The following is a 14,519-nucleotide window of genomic DNA, read 5'->3' on the forward strand; positions in this document are numbered from 1 at the left end:
AGTCTATTGTGCCGGATATTGCCTCAATGCATACGTACAGTAAGCAGTTGTTCAGAGGTCCTAGACATTACAAAATAAAATCCTGAGTGAACTGACTTTTCAACAGATCCCCAAACCAGTGGAATATTTGCATGAAAATTTGGAGGTACCGCCGCTCTGGCAGACCGACTGACATATACAGGTTAATTTGGTTTTATCAGTTGAGCATTAAATAGGATTCCAGTAATGATGAACACTCTGAGATCATGCGGCTCTCTTAGCTCTCGCAAATTTATTTAATTTATTTATAAAGTCTTCATATCAACTTACTCGTTTCAAGCTTTTTGGGATCCCAGCTGCTCAGGTTAAATTAATGAAGTCGTGAAGTCGAGAATTTCCAAACACCAGTGCGCTTTTCAACCGCATTGAGAACTTTTGAGCCCGATAAAATTTTCTTTCTTCTTATGAGTGCCGAATTCGACACTTGTTTATCCTAGAGTGGCAAAGTACCTGTCTCAAATGTTACATGAAGGGAATTTTCTTGGCGCAGATTATAGTAAGGACATACACGCAGTACATGTGAGTTCTTAAAAGTTTTTGATCAATTCCATAAAAGGCAGAAAAGGTCTCAACAGCCGGTAACAAGTGACACTTCGCCACTCTGCCTCAAAGCTTGACGAAAAAAAAAAATATGCCGTAGTCAAAGCGTCATGTTCTACAAGTGAAAATGACTTCAAGTCGTGCATTAAAATATTTATATGTAGGTTTGCCCGACCTAAGACTCTTGAACAAAGTGGTTCTTCTTTCACATTGTAAAATAAATCACTAATCTGCTTCTCTTTCCTACTCTGATATATGTCGCAAAGTTCAAAGAAAGAGGTAAAATGGCTAACAATTTGATGAAAAACTGTTTTTTTAATTGACTTCTTGAATAAATTGATGGACAGTTCAAATAACTAATAAAGCGGAGGGGGGAGAGAAATTGTCTCTCTTCAACTACAGTACCATGGAAATTTTGGAATGGCAAAATTTCTGGTGTGAACGTGGGACTGAGTTATAACGTTCTGCAGCTCCGCCCCTGTGCTTGCTTGGTCTGAGTCGGGTGGTCAGCGGCGGTCAAACCTGTTAGTTTCTCTTAACTTATAAAGAATAAATCTGAAAATTATCGGCGTTTTTCTCCTCAGTTCTGCACTATAACCTTCTTGTCTTGCATAATAGGAATTGGAAGGGACATTATTACCACACCACATACACAGCACAGTCCACCAATTACCTTCCCTAATACTGATACAGGTACAACATCACCATACCTGCGAAATAAAGTAAAAACAAATTATTTGTTTAGTACAAGACTCAGTGCGAGGCATGATTGATCGTTGAGCGCTGTTTGACTGGGGAGTTGGGAGTTGGGAAGCTTACTTGTAGATAGAAATATGGTTTTACAATTGTCTTGCTTTAGTGAGCTTCAATTTTTTTTTTCCTAGAGAAAATATACAGCTTTGCGTGAAATACACGCAAGATGGCAGAGTGGTAAAAAGCGTCACACGATCGATGCCGAGGTTCTGGGTTCGAATATCGTTCTGCCTCATGCATTTGTTTCTAGAAGTCCATGGTTTAACACTTCGACCACGCTTGTAAATAGCCAATTAATCCGCCTTCTCAGAGATGGGGTATGAAACATTTTACTTTCGGTACAGATTAATGTTTGAGGTTATTTAGAGAAGGCCAGAGGTCTATTTAATTTAATTTAATTTAACATAACTTATATAGCGCTAACTCCAGTAATTGACCAAAGCGCTTACTTTCGGTTTCTATCTTGCTTTCGCTTCCGTTAAGCCTTATCCTCTATAAATGTAAACTATCATTCGGTGATACTCTCGGTGGAATTTTTTTTTGTAGATCTGAGAGAGATCCAAACGACTTTTAGGAAAAAAAATCCTCATGATATTTTCCTTAGGAAATCTATAACTCAAATATTACCGTTTCTTGAATATTTAAAAACTCATTGATCTGTTTTTTTTTGTTTTTTTTTTTTTTTTTCCTTTAGAGTAAACAATGTATAACGTGCACTGCAGGTTATTGTATTTAGTTTTGGCTACAGACTGTTCTTAGGTCTGTTTTTAAGCCCATTAGTCAGAACTAGATAATGGCTTTAAGCTTTTATGATGTCTTTTTCGAGTTAATCTTTTATCGCTGTTGATATCACGTATGAAACAGCTGCCTCAGTCGACGTCCAGATGGCAACAGACATTTGTACAAGTTCTAGAATTAGCACATCTTCATTGGAGAAAACGAATATTACCGACGCGTCAAAAAAAAAAAAAAATTGAAATAGAATAAAGAATATGAAAAAAGGCAAAGTAGCGGCCAGCTTTACTGATGCAATTTCTAATTCACGTCGTAAAACGGAATGTGTCAAAAATTTCGAGTTAATTTATGACTTGTCACATTGAGAAAAAATATCTTGGCGCTGATAACTCTTTTAGATTCTTAGATGAAAAGAGCAAATATCAGAACTGCTATCGTAAATGATAAACTTAAGTATCGACTGAAGTACTTAAAAGCTTTTGCATTGATATTGTATCACATCTAGACGTTTCAAGTTTTCTGTTATTGAAACATTTCATTTGGAAAAAATGAAGCATTTTTTATGAACAGTGTTCGCGTGACATGTATTTTGATCCGTCATTGTCGATCACTCGGCCAGAAACACCAAAATGCATTCAAGAAACCGGTCATGACAGCAACACGCGCGAAACCGTGATGTTACCTAGCGACCAGTTTTCAACCAAAGCCTGTAGATATACATATAGATTCAAATGACAATCAGTTTTCGTCAACGGTATTTTAATTTATGATGATTTATTCAACCTTAGACTGTAATGCGTTCTTACCCAGTGGTCATCATCGTGACGCACGTGTACCAAACAGAATGAGGAATGCTTTGGAACTCTTCCCCACGTTCCACAAAGTACAACACACTCCCAAATAGCAGTATCCCGAGCGTGAACGTGAAGTACAAAAATAGAAGATCTGTTGAGCAATTTCTTAGGGTATAAAGCAAAGACTTCAATCTCGTAGACCCCCTCGTTAATTTCATTATCCGCGCGACACGTAGAACCCGTAGAGTTATTAGAAGCGTAACGCTGTCGGTATTGACAAACTGCGTCGCAATGAGCGAGATATAGTATGGCAATATTGCTAGTAAATCTATAATATTGAAGAAATCTTTCATGAATAAGCAGCGCTTCTTCGACACAGCGAATCGTATGAGGAATTCTAAGGTGAACACAGCGACAAATGTGGCGTCCAAAGCGAAGAACAAGTCGGAATGCAGTACCAAACATTTCACGCCACCATCGCAGTCAACTGTCTCCACAATTGTGGCAGCCACGCTTAGAACTATGAACAACCCATACAAAACATTAAATACTTGTTGTGCCATTTTGGACTTGTGCGGTTGGCATCTGCAATTTATTTCACATTTGCGTGTACTTGAACACTTCTCTGTTGAACTTCTACCCTCTTCGGAGTGTTTTCCGCGTATAAATTCAGCTCTGTTGTTCGACTTTTGTCGTGTGTTGTCACATCGTTTCTTAGGCAAGGGCACATGATTTGGGCTTCTGTTGGGTTGTGTAAAGTTCTTTGACCTCGTCGTGCGAATCGCCTTTCTCTTATTAATCCCCCGTTTATTTTCTTGTTTATTCCAATCGAGATAATTACCGGCATGTACCGCCTTCATACTAGCTTTTCTCACGGCGTAGTGACACGGATGTTTCTCTTTCTCATCAGTGTTTGTCGTATACCAACAACAGTCCCCTAGTTCACAAATCGGTATCCCGAAGAAGTCAAGCTCGTCCTTAAATGCAACGGGACAATCGTCGGGCGATGAGTGTAGCTTCCCGCTTTGGTAAAAATTCAATATGTATCGAAATAGATATGGGTCTCTATCGAAAAAATACTCCTTCTTAATGGGATCAAAAAACTTGCTTAACATCTCGCTTCCGAGAAGAGTATGTGGATGTCGAAGTAAACACTTCTTTTCCGTCATGTATCGTTGTCCGCTTACGTTTAACACAATGCGATGCTTTTTGTGTAATTCGTTGTTGAAGTGAACACGCCTCGCCATGTATATTCACTAAATGTCTTCTTCTAAAGAGCAAGTCGTCTTGCACTCCATGCTAAATTTTTCTAATTTTTTTCATCGAACTTGAAGTGCTGTAACGCTGTCAGTGGCTGCAAACTATGAACAAACGAATTCTCCGATGTCGCGACTTTACCAAATGGTTCCCTGCAACTTGTTGGTTAAAACAATGCCAAGACATCGATTGACGTACTTGAAAAAGGCCAGGGTGTTATGATGAATTTTAATAATCGCTGAATACGCCAAATAGGGACACTAAACTTGGTTACGCAAAGAATTAATCTTTTGAGAAACATTTAGTATTTTTAACAATCCATACGCATATGTAAATGACTCATTGCTTGACAGTCCATATAGGATTACATATTTGTTCAACTGTGCATGTTAATTTCCAGCGTTCAGCATTGTCCGTCAACAGCCAGCACGCAGGGCAGTCTTGTTCGATTTTTCGGCGCTTCTTCCGTCGGCGTCGCACTAGTACCTACTAATATCGCTCAACATCCAGGATAAAAGTCGTCGCAATCGCTTCGAAATTTTTTTTCCAACGGCTGCGCCACAGAAGGTTTCGCTTTTTTACTAAGTCCTTGTTAAAAGCTGAAAATTGGCGTGGGTTTTGAATTTAAATTACTATTAGCAAACCAGGCCGATCATGTGGAGAAAAAAACACAGTGCATCTCAGTGGGTTTCAATCGTCTTGCGGAGAAAATAAAATAAAAAGCGCGTTGAGACGAACACAAAATTTGTGACAATTTGCGGGGACACTAACGCCCTCCGAGCAACGTGAAGGGAAAATTATCCATTGAAGGCTTGAATTACAAAGTCATTTAAAAGGCCTTGAACGCATCTTACCGAATTGGATATAGCGGTCAGGTCACTGGATTGTACCTGATGTTGGAACTATTAATTAACGTGTTTCTGTGGCTGAAAAGATGTTCATATTGAATTTGCTATTTCGCGACGATCATTAGCTAAAATCAAGAACTATTTCCCATCTGAAATGTTTTAGCTGTTCAGGGTTTTTCAAGAGTATTTATTGACTTGAACGCATTGTCATTGGACGCAGTCGAAAGGGAGTCTGATTGTAATGGAAATTCTCCCTTCATACAAAGAAACCTGTCGTTAGCAAGAGGGGCTTCTTGACTGCGGGCAAACAATAGGGTGACCTGCTAGGCATTGTTTGGTTGAAAAACAGCGCAGATGTTTTCCTATTAGTCATTATCAATTCACTTCTGTCCTTCAAGAGCTTTTGTCGGCCTTGATATCAAACGTTTTACCGTAGCTTTCCATTGATGCCTTTACAATTAGAATCCAATTATTGCTGCCGACACGAACGAACCCGAAATTATCACGTGTAAATCTCACATGATATCGCGTAACGCTGCAAGCCTTTTTGTAACTAGGTGACAGCGCTTTTTATTTTGAGTTTGAAACTTAGAGCAATTTATAAAACTGTGCTACAATCGCGTGGAAATTCTCCCTTTAGAGCAAGCGTCTTCAAATCTGATTTGGAAAAAAAAACTGAACAAGTGTTTACATATTGGTGTGAAATTCTCTCTCTCCCTCTGTGGATAGTTGCCAGGGAGTTCATCGTCTACGGATGGTATCTCTTTAAATATTAGTAAATGTGAATGATTACAGTTTCGGCGATACCCTAAAACACTCGTTCATTGGAACAAAATTTTTCGCAAATATTTGGAAAGTTTGATTCCCCTGACAGGGGATTTTCCCTTCTGTAACAGCGCACTTTTCTCATTCATCAAAATCGTGATTCTCTCATTTCAGACACAATGCTGAACCAGGCTTAAGAACGTCTATGATTTTAATAATTAAGCTCGTTAGAATTATTCAACATTCGTCCCTGTTATGTTTGTTGTGGTTTTCGGGACAAAGACAATAAACATGAAAAGAGCTTTGTTTGATCTTGATATGCTTACCCTGGATTTTTCGTTTTCAATATATGGACTCCTCGTTTCTCTCTACCATTTCAAGTCAGCGTTGATACTTCTAATTTAATCTCATTTTATTGGTATTTCTGTATCCTGCGCAACGACTATTGTAGTATCTTCTTTCAAGGCAATACATATATATTAATTATATATTAATTATATATTAACGAGACAAAAGAGGAATCGAAATTCATTGCTGTGTGGCTTTCAATGGCTCAGGCCTGAAAAATTCAAGTTTTAAGCGAAATCTAAAGTGGTAGCGGGATTTTTTTAAATTCTGTCTTACAAGATATAATGACAACTACATGATGTCCGTGATATGTGAAAAATTGTCTGACTCACAAATTAGCAACAAAGGACACCTATCGAGGAACGTCTTCGACCCAACTCCCCCTCGCATACGCCTTTCTCGCTACTGCCTGATACCCAAAGAAATGAGCACGCGGGGTGGCAAGAACAAATTGAAGAGCTTTTTTCTCGCTTTTCACAACCCGTTGTTCCAAAGGCTGTTTTATTCTACAATTTCCTAAAGCATTCGTGTTCATCCAGGCAGTTGATAATCAACCCCTCTTCAAAATAGATCGGAACCTACTACTGTACATGCAGTAATTAATCAAACTCATCCAATTTTAGTACATATTTGACTTTTAGCCCCTATCCCCGCTCCCGACGCCCCCCACCTGTGGTACATGTTCTTAGACAATTTTAATGGCTGGTTCTTTTTTCTGGTGCTTGTTTTAAGTCACTTGTCTGTATCGTATTGCTTAGAAAGCTAGAACGAGCTTTCCAGTCGATTGATCGAAGTCAATACCAGCCGGAAGTAGTCACATTTCCCTCACAGTTGCCTGATACGTCTTAAAAACGCTTGTGTTTATTCGCGTGTTAGGGGTCTGGTTTTGGTGTTACATGCCCAGTTATCAACGAATGCTTTAATTAGTTCACGCAATGATGTCGACTTTAGCGTTAACTTTTTTCAACCTGGTTGTATATTTCGCAAAAAGATTCCATGCTTTCGTGCAGCTGTCAGTGTAACAGATCACAGATCACATGGATGACGTCAAACTGAGGTAAGGACAGAAAAGTGGAAATGATGTTCTTACCACATTTTTTTCTATTCTGTGATTTATATGAGAGATTTAGCACCGCGGTTACGTGAAACGGCAAACGTCAGCTTGTCCTTTCACATTTTACGTAAATTAGCGTGAACCTTGCTGCGTTACCTTTACGTGAGCTCACGTCATGGTGGATTTTAAGGCGTCCTTGTATGACTTACAAGAAATGGTTTTGGTGCCCTTTTTCCGGCAATTAACTTCTACTCTGTGAGAGAAAAAGTGAAGGAAATCTTACCGACACAGCAAAAGCGAAATAGGTTACTTTCACGTAGAAACGGAAAAGCGCAACCGGCAAATGTGAAAAAATGGCGGGGAAAACAAGATCACGTAGTCACTCGTGCCGTTCGCGTTTCACGTAAACGCAGTGTTAAATCTCTCTTATACTTTACAGACTCAAGGCAACATAGAATCTATTTTTTCTCTATGATGAAGATGCAAAAATGTTGTCCGTGGTGACGTTGTCTATGTGTCTGTACGCCAATAGATCATAAGTCAGAACCAATCAAAATCAGTCATTCAGCTTATTATATAATTGGTCGTATATCACAGCATATTGAACACAATTAAAGGCAAGTTGTCAAATATAGCACACGAAAGCAAAAGCTTTGCCATTCTGATGACATTTTTTGTTTTTGCTTTCCGACGCGCGCTATGATTTCTCTATTGTTTATAATTTATTATTGATAGTATATAATTCTTTAGTTTTCAGTTTCAAAAGTCTAAACTACTATTATTAACTCTAGTGCTCCTAGCATTGAAAATATGATTGCAAAATGTACTGAGTCTAAGCTTCGATCACAGGCTGATTTTCCTGAGCTGTAACTCTAAACAAACGTTATTTGAATTTATCCATGTCAAATAGCTTCCTTTTCTGCGGAAAATGATAGTACAGAAAATAGTAGATTATGGTATTAGCTGAAGGTCATAAATGCCAAGCTAAGTATTATCAAATGACGCATGTGCACTAGACAGCCTTTCTGAGTTGAGGAGGGGGAGCAGATTAAAATGGCAGCATGTAGGCATAATCAACTGAAGCGATATCACGCAATGCCAGTTAATCTATTGATCTCTAAAATCGACAAATTATCTATCGGAGATATATTTATAACTTTTTTGGCAAGATTGATGGTACTGACAGTTTTCGATTATTACTTTTTTCTGGTCAGATCTCTGATTTTGTTTTCTCCTTTTTTATACCAAGAGGTCAGATCTCTGATTTTGCTTTCTCCTTTTTTATACCAAGAGGTCAGATCTCTGATTTTGCTTTCTCCTTTTTTATACCAAGAGGTCGGCTACTTTTGTGAAAAAAATGTTGCGGACTTTTTGTGTCAGTTAATTTTCGGCCCGCTTTAATAAGATTTAGGATATCGTTGCCAGTCAGTATCAATCGATTCTTGGTTATCATATCAGTCAATAACCATTGATATAGACCACTTTCATAAATGGCTGCCGGATTAATATTCTTTTGTTTAAATTTAAATTAGCCCTACTGGCCTCGTTCTCCAGTACAAAATTCAAAAGAATACATTATCTCAAGCGAGGCCAGTAGGGCTAATTTAAATTCAAACAAAAGAATATTAATCCGGCAGCCATTTATGAAAGTGGTCGATCCGATCGTGGATTTCATTGATTAGGAGGTTTTGTGCGTTTTAACTCGTTCAATACAGAACTCTGTTCATTACGTCTACCATTGAGAGAAAGTAAGAAGAGTGAGGTCTTATTTAACCAATCCTACTGATCTAGAGATAACTGAAACACAATGATAGACCTTGAAGATATGACTAGCGGTTACGTAGCAAAATATTATCTCGAATTTATAAACATCGACTTTAGCTGGAAACTTACCAATAGTAGGGCTATGTTCTGAGTACATGAGTTCAGATTATAGCTGTTTTCATTCTCTTTGGTATGAAATTAAAGAATTTCTTTCTGAAAAATAGTACAAATTCTGACTAATAAAATCTCTATATTGATTTATAAACTAAGGAGGGTTTTGTAATACATGTGTTCTCAGATTTCCGATCCAGTCCCTAGGTTTTTTTGTTTTTGCAATTGCGAGCTTTTCAATTGGATCTTGTTCTAATCACAACGCCCAACATGACAAAATAAATAAAAGTTTTGCATCTGATTTGTTAAGAATAAAGGCTGATAGTTTCTAAAGAAACTGTTTGGGGCTGCGGTTGTGGGGGTAACGAAATAATTTGGATATTTCAACAAAGTTGAAATGGTAAATTGGCCACCGTAACGATTACAAAAGCTGACGTTTCGAGCGTTAGCCCCTCGTCGGAGCGAATAGAGGAATTGTGGGTTGTGTGTGCTTTTAAAGGCAGAAATGGAGCTACGTTATTGGTGCGAACATGGCAACGAGAAAAACACGAATAAATTAGTGGAATGAAAAGCGTTCGTTGATCCCTGTGGGATATAGACTGCCGGTTTGAAAGATGAGCTTTCGTTCAAGAGTATTTACTTTTTACCTAAAACTCACAAACCTAACAACCCGGGTCGGCCCATTGTCTCGGCTTGCAGTTGCCCTACCGAACTTATCTCCAGCTATCTAAAGAAAATTATGGCTCCCATCATCAAAACTTTACCATCATATATTAAAGACAGCCAACACGCTCTTCAAATTTTTCGCGACTTTAATTTCCTTGGCCAAAACAAACTTCTTTTTACCATGGATATTACGTCTCTTTACACTGTCATTCCTAATGGCAAAGGCCTTCTGGCCCTTAAACATTTTTTTGATCAACGTACCGTTAAGGAACGATCCAGAGACAAGCACTATCTTCTCGCAGCCTCCGTTCATTTCCTTCCAACGCGACAAAAACAAAGGCAATTTTTTGGTGAGAACGGTTCTTTTCAGACTAATGACCAACCAGGTACTTTTAAATGCGCTCGTGCACGATGCAAAACGTGTCCTTTCATTCACAACACTGATAAAATATCGGGACCCAAACGATCCATTAAGATAACCGATCACTTCACGTGCACCTCCGCCAATGTAATCTATTGCATAACTTGCACTTATTGCAAAAAGATATACATCGGCGAAACAGGCAGAAGACTAGGTGACCGATTCCGAGAAACACCTTCGTGACGTGGAAAGGAATGACAAGGACACATCGAAACCAGTCGCTAGACATTTTAATTTACCTAATCATTCTAGGCAACATATGGCAATCTGCGGTCTTTCCTTACACTTAAGAAGCACGGAAAGCCGTAAAACTCTTGAACCAAAGCTCATCTTTCAAACCGGCTGTCTAAATCCCACAGGGATCAACGAACGCTTTTCATTCCACTAATTTATTCGTGTTTTTCTCGTTGCCATGTTCCCACCAATAACGTAGCTCCATTTTCTGCCTTTAAAAGCACACGCAACCCACAATTCCTCTATTCGCTCCGACGAAGGGCTAACGCTCGAAACGTCAGCTTTTGTAATCGTTACGGTGACCAATTTACCATTTCAACTTTGTTGATATATCCAAATGAGTTGTTAAGAGTGTGCTGCTACTTCATCGCATGCTGAAGTACTCTATTAATCAAACTGTTATGTATTTAAGTAATCAACCTCGGAATGCGATTGTTATTGGAAGGTACAGCAATATTGAATCGTAAAATAGGTTAGTTTTTTTAGAAAAAAGAAACTATTGGGACTGAAGTAGAAGTGAAAACAGCATGCCTAATGATTTAATGCCCAATGTTATTACTTATGAGGTTCGAGGTTTCTCCATTCGTTTCACCTTTAGAGATATCCCTTAGGGAACAGCGATTCTCCTCCAAACAGGTTACGCACTCTGCATTTGTCTTTTCACCCGGCTTCCGCTTTCTTCTTGCTGTCACAGATTCCAACGTGCATGGTACTTGTTTTTCTTGCAGAATTGGAATCGGCAACGCAAGTAAAACTACTCCAGAAACGCAGCAAATGGAACCAACGATCTTACCAAGAATAGATGACGGTACGACGTCGCCATAACTACACAGAAACAAACATATACAATATATGTATTAGAAAGATTGAATAACTCGATTGAGAGCAATTTTAAAATTATCGTCGAAACTGATCCGGGATTACCAAGCATTTGCTTTCCATATACTTCAGCCAAACAGATTCCAACCCGGAGAAAGCAAATGCATATTGGTCTGCCGCGTTTTCTCGCGTTTCAAGCAGTTTTATTGTTTTTGCAAAGTAATTTTGGTTTTATCAAATACGCTGATAATGTAAATTGGCCATTCGCTCTGACGAAGGGCTAACGCTCGAAACGTTAGCTTTTACATTCTTTACGGTGGCCAATTTGCATTGTCCACTCAGTTGACAAAATCAAAATTACCTTTATACTCCCCCACCGACGCAACACCACACCACAGTTTCTTAAAAACACTTACTCCCTTTATTTTTTGTTTGTTTTTACCTTGAGTTATTCAAGTGATGATTCCTCGTGATATTTTCCCTTTTCTCTTAGTGATTATTTTGGTTCTAGTTTCACGACACTCAATCGAAGAACTCTCCATACCTTTGCATGTGCACCGCATGTCAACTTTAAGATTAGATTTTGTAAAAAGAGTGCACGCCCAGTAATCAAGAGTTTTTTTGTTGGTTCTAATCCGGGCTCCTTGGAGATGGCCTTAATCCTTTTTGTTAATTAAGGCTGTTTATAGTGAAGATTGCGTACACTTAGTTTCTCTTTGGTTGTTTGCAGCTAGCCCTCTTGGGTTTTTCTAGTGGTGAACTATAATCAAGATTGCTTCCAGTTCAATCCGTCCCGAGCTCCTTAAGATGACTTCGTGATTGGTTTTGCCACAGAACGCCATATTCAGGTTTGCTTGTTCTCTAACTAACGGTTGACAAGAAAGACATTTTGCATTGCGTTCCAATTTTAGTATTTACGTGTCGATCTTAACCAATGAGAATTAATTATCGCAGCCACCTGAGCATTGAATTCTGCGTGTTTAAGCGGTATTTATTCAGAATTCAGAATCATTGAAAATACATATGTTTAGATAAGCTCGATGGTTCTCTCAAGATATCTTTTCTCAAATTCATGTCACGTTGATGATAATTAAAGATCCACCAATGAAACTCTTTAAAGTGTTTTATTCTATTTTTTTTTTTTTTTTTTCGTCGTTGTGGGACCATTTCGTTTTCCAGTTCAGTCCTATTAACTCTTTATCCGTCATAATATAATTGTAATTCTTCATTTTGGGACGAGTTTGGCGATTGGCTTTGTACATTGTTTTCACACAGCGCCAAAAATCGCGGGACAGTGTGGCGTCCATTTAACCCTGGAGCTAAATGAACTATAGAGCCGGCTAAAAGCTGATAGTACGAAGTATCTCCTTTAGTCGGTTGACAGTTGAAATTAAAGGAAATTGTCTTTTCACGCTTAAGACATTGAAATCCTCTGCAAATACCGAACAGTTTTAGTTCTTATGCAAAGAGCTCTTAAGACAAATAATACTTTGCCAAGCAGCTGGGTAGTCTCAATTGCAAATTTGAAATTATCGTTCTTAGCAAGGCTTATTTCATTGTGAAGCTGAATAAACCCGAGAAGTGCTGTGGATTTTAAGCGATCTGCATACACAAAAGACACTTATAACTAATTGAAATCTCGAGCTTAACTATATTCGTGGTTCCTTTCCCTTCTTTAAAAAAAAAAAAAAAAAAAACAGAACAAAAAAAAAAAATTTCCGATCAGACTTATATCACTTTCATATTATTCTGGAATAAGCGGACCTAAAAACCACAGATTGTTTTTTCCATTTACAAACCCACGTAGATAATTAGTCCAAACGGCAAGAAGCCGCGAAAATACCTTATTTTTAAGTGTGTTTTTTTTAGAATCAAGTGACAGCTAACTTTGTGGTAGATGTTTTTAGTATGTAAATTGTCAAAGCTATGGTCCCAGTACTTGAGCATCCAAAATTAAAAACCGTTCATGGTTTTGCGTTAATCTTTTGTTCAGCATTGTAAGTTGGCAAAATTTTGAAATTTTGATTAACGAGAATACAAGTGATGCTCTTGTGATAATAAAAGCTCTTTACAGTAATAAGAATAACTAACACAAATTTAACATTTTGACATGAATTGCTATACTTCGATCGTAAAGAAATTATATTAATGATCCTTACCCAACAGTCATGAGGGTTACACAGATGTACCAAAATGATTCTGGAATACTGGAAAACTGCGGATCCCCCTCCACAAGTTCCAAATAATAAATCGCAGTTCCAAATAAGATAATTGCCAAGAAACAGATGCAATAGAGGAAGATAATGTCGACTGCACACCGCCGTAAAGTCAACAAAAGGCAGCGAAGCCTTCGAGAGTTCCTGGTGAGTTTCAGAATACGAATCACTCGTAAAACCTTCAGTATCTGCAGAAAACTTGTTTCCACACCAAAGCTCTCCACAACCAGAGTCAAATAATAGGGAACTATGGCCAATAAATCGATCACGTTCATAGCGTATAGCATAAATTTCTTCTTTTGCGGACAAACATAGAACCTTATCAAGAGCTCAGCAGTGAAAATGATGACACATGTAGACTCAATAGTGAAGAAAATTTTGTGGTGTTCCTCTCCACATGTCGACGTTTCCCCGCAACGCAGTGTTTCCAATGAAGCTATTAGAACACTTACAAATATGAAAAAACCGTAAATTATGTGGAAGATCACTCCAGTATTTGTCGTCTTTGAGGGGCCTATAGTGCGCCAAATCTTTTGCTGGAGAGTAAGTTTAGGTTCGCAGTGTAAGTCGCATAAATTCCCATTGCAATTTAAATGTTCTCCCTTAAGTTCGTCATCGTCGCCTTCGACGAGAACGCCTTTCTCTTTAGGGCTGCACTGATCCCAGCAGCAGTTGTCTACATCGTAAATTGAAAACCCGTAAAATTGCAGTTCTTCCTCGAAAGCCGCGGGGCAGTCTTCTTGCGAGCAGTGAAGCTTACCATAACGGTAGTAATTCAGTACGAACTTGAAGAGATATGGGTCTCGATCGATAAAATACTCTTTCCGTCGCGCGTCGTAAAATTGCTGCATCGTATCGATGCTTCCTAGCAGAGAATCAGGAAAGCGCAGCAGCGTGCTTTGCCACGTTTGGAACTTAATTCCACTCACGTTGATCGTCAAACGTCTGTCGTTGGTAGAACCAAATGACCCTTTCACCCTCCGGTCGTTTGTGGACCCAATAGAAGCTCTGGGGTAATCGGAAATGGATTTTCGTTGGGTTTTGTTGTTGCCTGAGATACGATGTTTCTTAAATAATGCACCCGAAACGCTTGTGTGAAACATTGGGCGATTTCCACACCAAGATCATCAACTTTTGTATTTGTTAAAGCCAGTT

At 38.6% G+C, this 14,519-nt stretch overlaps 2 protein-coding genes across 4 annotated transcripts; both read right to left on the bottom strand.

The window, feature by feature from the left end:
• Window positions 1-559: 559 nt before the first annotated feature.
• On the bottom strand, window positions 560-4,949 carry LOC111334995 (A-type voltage-gated potassium channel KCND3). Its single transcript, XM_022940818.2, has 2 exons — window positions 2,874-4,949; window positions 560-1,289 (listed from the first exon to the last, which is right to left on the bottom strand). The coding sequence occupies exons 1-2, from the start codon at window positions 4,106-4,108 to the stop codon at window positions 1,160-1,162; spliced, it is 1,365 nt and encodes a 454-aa protein (XP_022796553.1). The 5' UTR covers window positions 4,109-4,949; the 3' UTR covers window positions 560-1,159.
• On the bottom strand, window positions 1,235-14,467 carry LOC111334994 (potassium voltage-gated channel protein Shal). Of its 3 annotated transcripts, XM_088762146.1 has the most exons (4): window positions 13,308-14,467; window positions 10,922-11,154; window positions 9,027-9,110; window positions 1,235-1,289 (listed from the first exon to the last, which is right to left on the bottom strand). In XM_088762146.1, exons 1-3 carry the CDS (start codon window positions 14,465-14,467, stop codon window positions 9,076-9,078), a joined length of 1,428 nt encoding a protein of 475 aa, XP_088618272.1. In that variant the 3' UTR covers window positions 1,235-1,289; window positions 9,027-9,075. The 3 variants fall into 3 exon arrangements, with proteins under 3 accessions (XP_088618272.1, XP_022796552.1, XP_022796549.1); XM_022940817.2 differs by lacking the exon at window positions 1,235-1,289 and having other exon boundaries at window positions 6,126-9,110; XM_022940814.2 differs by lacking the exon at window positions 1,235-1,289 and having other exon boundaries at window positions 6,126-11,154.
• Between the last annotated feature and the right edge of the window lie 52 nt (window positions 14,468-14,519).

Source organism: Stylophora pistillata, chromosome 5 (genome assembly GCF_964205215.1).
Source record: "Stylophora pistillata chromosome 5, jaStyPist1.2, whole genome shotgun sequence".
In the NCBI taxonomy this organism is placed as follows: Eukaryota; Metazoa; Cnidaria; class Anthozoa; order Scleractinia; family Pocilloporidae; genus Stylophora; species Stylophora pistillata.

Excerpts from the sequence above, each read along its gene's own strand:
- LOC111334995 (XM_022940818.2), bottom strand. The coding sequence starts at position 4,108 with ATGGCGAGGCGTGTTCACTTCAACAACGAATTACACAAAAAGCATCGC. Across the intron at positions 1,290-2,873 it reads GTCACGATGATGACCACTGG|GTATGGTGATGTTGTACCTG; the intron begins GTAAGAACGCAT and ends TTTATTTCGCAG.
- LOC111334994 (XM_022940814.2), bottom strand. The coding sequence starts at position 14,467 with ATGTTTCACACAAGCGTTTCGGGTGCATTATTTAAGAAACATCGTATC. Across the intron at positions 11,155-13,307 it reads GTAACCCTCATGACTGTTGG|TTATGGCGACGTCGTACCGT; the intron begins GTAAGGATCATT and ends GTTTCTGTGTAG.